Source organism: Amaranthus tricolor, chromosome 10, assembly GCF_026212465.1.
Source record: "Amaranthus tricolor cultivar Red isolate AtriRed21 chromosome 10, ASM2621246v1, whole genome shotgun sequence".
NCBI classification, from domain to species: Eukaryota; Viridiplantae; Streptophyta; class Magnoliopsida; order Caryophyllales; family Amaranthaceae; genus Amaranthus; species Amaranthus tricolor.
In genome coordinates this window covers 17,316,411-17,321,155 of record NC_080056.1, presented here as the reverse complement: position 1 = coordinate 17,321,155, position 4,745 = coordinate 17,316,411, and the positions used below count along the sequence as shown (strand labels likewise).

The 4,745-nt window shown below is 31.6% G+C and overlaps 1 protein-coding gene across 4 annotated transcripts; it reads right to left on the bottom strand.

The window, feature by feature from the left end:
• Positions 1–847: 847 nt before the first annotated feature.
• LOC130826193 (ubiquitin C-terminal hydrolase 12-like) lies at positions 848–3,666 on the bottom strand. 4 transcript variants are annotated; one of them, XM_057691765.1, is made up of 7 exons: positions 3,417–3,666; positions 3,108–3,269; positions 2,855–3,011; positions 1,974–2,239; positions 1,460–1,869; positions 1,321–1,374; positions 848–1,170 (listed from the first exon to the last, which is right to left on the bottom strand). In XM_057691765.1, the coding sequence occupies exons 3-5, from the start codon at positions 2,964–2,966 to the stop codon at positions 1,711–1,713; spliced, it is 537 nt and encodes a 178-aa protein (XP_057547748.1). In that variant the 5' UTR covers positions 2,967–3,011; positions 3,108–3,269; positions 3,417–3,666; the 3' UTR covers positions 848–1,170; positions 1,321–1,374; positions 1,460–1,710. The 4 variants fall into 4 exon arrangements, with proteins under 4 accessions (XP_057547748.1, XP_057547747.1, XP_057547749.1 ...); XM_057691764.1 differs by having other exon boundaries at positions 1,321–1,553; positions 1,679–1,869; XM_057691766.1 differs by having other exon boundaries at positions 1,679–1,869.
• Between the last annotated feature and the right edge of the window lie 1,079 nt (positions 3,667–4,745).

The following is a 4,745-nucleotide window of genomic DNA, read 5'->3' as shown; positions in this document are numbered from 1 at the left end:
AACCAACTCCCTCCGTCCTAACTTGATGTTCAACCACAATACTACAAAATTCTAATACGCCATCAATAAATTCTGACGATTCAATGCTTCCCTTCATCCACGAACGATCTTTTGTCATCCTAATTAGTGTAGTTAATTAGTTCAAAATAAAATTAATACACAATTTTTAACATATATACTTAACGAACCCTAATGAAGCACAAAATTAAGTAATAATCATTCATTTAACCATAATTAACCCAAATAATAATACAATGTTTTTTAAACTTTCCAAATGATGTTTATTGTACTAACCATAATTAATATTCATATATATTAACAACATATAAAAACAATAAAAATAAAATACATTCATAAACTTGAACAACTAATTAGAATTCATATCAATAACTCATTCATTTAACCATACACTACTACAAAAAAGGGAAAAGAGAACGCCTCAAATATGCCTAAGAGAACTCCTCAGGAGCGTTCTCCATGTCACAGTTCTCTTAGCCTAAGAGAACGCCCCTTTTTTAGTGTTTTCTTAAGTAAAATAAAAGAGAACATGTGGAACAAATAGGCGTTCTCTTTTCTTCACATTAAAGAAAACTTGCACCTTATGGAGGTGTTCTCTTTGCTACTTGTAAAAAAAATCTACAACCCCACCAAAGAGAACACCTGCTTTAGGGAGGTATTCTCTTTTCCCTTACCAAAGAAAACTAGCAATTACTGGAGGTGTTCTCTTTGCCCCTGCCAATAACTACTAATAAAAAAGCCGTACAATTTCAATTTCCTTTTATTTTTAAACCACCATTTACATGACAAAAGACCTATATTAATAAATAAAAATACCAATACGATATAATTTGTACTAATCCATATATACCATTAAATATACGCGTTCATACATGCTATACCAACAGCAAAAATTATAAACCATTTCATTATATAATTAGACTAGAATTCAACTATACAATTATCTTATTCCAAAAGTCAAGTGTCATCAAAATTCTTCATGACTTCTAATCTTTAATAATTTCCATCGATATGATCTTATAACACATCATCCAAATCTTCTGCTTCCTTCTCCAATTTTTGTTGCCTATGTTTGACAACGTAAGAAATCCATAAATCTCAAACTTGATCAATGCTCTCCTGAGAATAAGTTGAAGGAGCCCCAGGGAAAAACTGCAAGACATTAATAATACATTAAAATTTTACTAAACTTCACAAGCCCCCTAGTCATTTACATATAAAATATATAAAATGATTAAATAGATAGAACCTAAATAATATATCAAAGTAAAACCATTTACGATGCAATAGTATAGTACTTACTCATAAATAATTTTACAAGCATTTTCACGCACTTTATTTCCACACCAGCAGGATCTAACCAATAAACCAATCAATCAAATATGTAAACAAATATTAAAGAGCATTTCAATATTTAGATTATTGGTATAATAATCTCAACCTTCAATTGACATTAAAAGTCTATAAGACACATAATCGTACCCCCTCGACTATAGCATTTGTTAGTGATCCAACCTTAACACGCATAAACACCACTGTAACAAACCTTATTGTTAAAATGAAGAGAAGAAACTAGTTCCAGTATCGCATTTAGAAAAACTGTCAATTTCAGCAAAAATATTAAACTAATTTGAATGAAAAACAGTGTCACATATATAACCTGAATACTAGAAGAGAGGACTTTCCTTGGTGCTACAACAAATTTTGTAACATTGATAAAAAAGATTTAGTCAATTCTTTTGTTGCAACGCTACTATCACTGTACTGAAGTTTGTAGAATAAACTCTGAAGAGCCAAAGGAATGCTTGCGGATGGAATATCATTCTCAGTTGTGGGCATATGATACACAGCCTATAGTCACATGCAAACTACATGTTAGCTCCTCGTTTTATAAAATAAAAAACATAAATAACTAAATAAAGAAGGAATCCCTGAATAAACTAGTTGAAGCTGACCTTCCTAAAATAAGGAATGTGAAATAGTGTCTGAAGCAGTGAATTCATATAGCATGTAGCTCCTTGATTCTTCAATTCAACAAATCCAGTCTCTTTCTTTGAATCATAGGACCAATAGTCCACAATCTTACGAACAACAACCTCAGCCTCCACAACGACGGTATCATTTACAAGATAACCTCTGCTAGGATCATATAACTCATTTAAAGGCATAAATGATGTAAACCCCCAGTCACTTTCCCGAGCATTGAACTGGTGTTGTGTATCTGCAAATTTACACAATGGAAATTTACATCTTGCATGAAGTGTCACATTGGTGAGCAAAACGACTTAAACATACAAATAAGAGCAAGATATTTCTTCTCCAAGAATCAGAACTTTATTACCATTAGGAAATTGGCCATGCCACTGCTTAATAAATGTAGTCCATAAGTATAAATTAGCATGGGGAGGACAAACTTAAGTGTACTTTCAATGGATCTTAAAATGTGTAAAAGGGTAACACATTGAGTATCATAATTCATAAGCAGCACTCAAAACCTAAAAAACAATGGAGATGCAACACACAAGCAGACTGCGTCTCCTATTGTTATCCATCTCTAACACTCCGGGTGTAAACATACCTAAAAGAAAAAAGTATTTAAAAATATACAAATAAACTATGCCCCACCTCAAATATGCATCTTCAAAAGCAGGCCATATGCCCTTGATTAATAAGTTTACAACAAATGAGTTCTAATCAGGCAATACCTTTAATATCAATCAATAAATTAACAAATCCAATCAGACATCTGAATTGTTGCTTGCAACTTATTACGGCCTTTGTAATCTATAAGAATAAATGCAGATTAAAAGCATAAATCAATTACTGAAATTTATACCTTTTCGCACCGAATACTTGTTATGAATTTGATTGACCACAGCTACACTGAACTGTGCATACCTACTCCACCCATAAGGCAAAGTCTGAGCATCAGCAACATCAAGATGCATCGACAAGAATCCACATTGTTCCCTTTAGGAAATATAAGTATCCTCCTGCAACAATAATTATATATTTACTATCCAACCACGACATTTTCCATTTTCGCCATTAAGTAAACTACACAACTAACATAAAAAATTCACACTAACATTTAAAACCGCCAACAACAAACACTTCCGAATAATGCTTCTTAGCATTCAACCTCGAGAAATTATCAATTTTCCAAGTAAACCTGAACGAAGATGGATCCTCCACAGGTTGAATCTCAGCATTATTATTATTAGTACTAGTAGATTCGGCTTGCGCAACAACTGAAACACAAAATAATAGAATCCAGGTGAATCAAAAACCCTAATCGATGCCATTAACGTACTAACAAATTAAAATAAACAGATCAAATCAAGAATCAATAATTAACAAAATAAACAACGAAAATGCAACAAATTATCAAATCAAACCTTCCATAGGTTGATGATTATCGGTAATATCAGAATTCGGAACGAGCATCTCATCGTCTTCTTGCTGCAAAACACCAATCCGATCCATATTACGACAATAGGCAACAAAAACTGAAGACGAAGGAAAGAAAGTAAAGAAAATGAAGAGAGATCGTGAAGAGAAAAAGAAGACGAAGACGAAGAAGGTGGTGGCGGTGTTCGAGGTTAGAATTTGGAGGAAAAGAAGAAAATGAAACTGAAAAGTCTTCTTTTCGTTTTTTTTTCTTTTTTTTTAATTTGGAGATTTGGAAAATAATTTTTTTTCTCTAATTTCCAATTGGGTAAACCAAGGTGTTTAAAAATAAATAACCACCACCTCATATACATGTTAAAAATTAGTTTTTTATTTTTTTTATGTTTTTTAATAGGCTGTTTGTATGGGCTCGTCTCACGGTAGGACAACCTTATCTAAGACTTGTTGATCTTAAATAGGCAAAATTATTAGTCAAATTTATTACAATAGCATGCATTAATGTATAGTAATCTTGGCGTGAAAGCTACAATAAAGTTATAAAAAAAAGTATATGAGAAACTAATTTGAGCGGAAATTTTTTTTTACCAGAGGCTAACACATGTCATTAGGTGGTCTTTGCTTTAGTATATAGAATAGAATGATGATTGTAATAAACTCAATTTTATAACTTTCCCCACATTAATTATTAGTAAAAGATTTGCAACGACTTTGTTATATCTGTATATTAATTATTTTTTGCAATGATATATATAGTTACGAATTATTTATTTAATTTTAACAATTAAATTTTTCGTTGCAAAAAATAAGGTTATATCGAAAAATTATTTTAAGTGGTGGGGAAGCTAATTTTTTTCTTATTGCAACGATTATTTAGCAATAACAACAAATTTCGCAACAACTTGTATTTTTCGCAACGAAAAAAATATAGTCGTTACTAAAACTTATTGCTAAAAATGATTTTTCTTGTAGTGATTGCCGATTTGAGAATGATTATAGCGCTTACAACGAACCCTAGATCGAGAAGTCAATGGCGGTTGAGAGTATAATCGCGTCGAACTACTGACAATTGTTGATGATAGTAGCGATTATTGATAATTTGAAGAATTTTTGAAGATTAATTTTGGGGGAAAAAAGGTTGTCGAAGAGAGCTAGGGACAGTGGTATGAATGGTGGTTCAATTGCCTATTCTTTGGGACAAAATAAATTTTCATATTATTTTCAATTTGGCGGTTTTTTGGTGTGAAATTTTTAAGAAAAATTAAGAGAACTTACTACTAGGAAATTAAGGAGTTCTCTTTGGTCAAGTTGTGGGTCAA

What these genes read in the sequence shown, in the direction of transcription:
- LOC130826193 (XM_057691763.1), bottom strand. Translation starts at nt 2,966, where the DNA reads ATGCATCTTGATGTTGCTGATGCTCAGACTTTGCCTTATGGGTGGAGT. An exon ending in CAAGTATTCGGTGCGAAAAG is followed by an intron (nt 2,240 to 2,854) that starts GTATAAATTTCA and finishes GTAAATTTGCAG; the next exon opens with ATACACAACACCAGTTCAAT. An exon ending in ACATTCCTTATTTTAGGAAG is followed by an intron (nt 1,870 to 1,973) that starts GTCAGCTTCAAC and finishes ATGTGACTATAG; the next exon opens with GCTGTGTATCATATGCCCAC.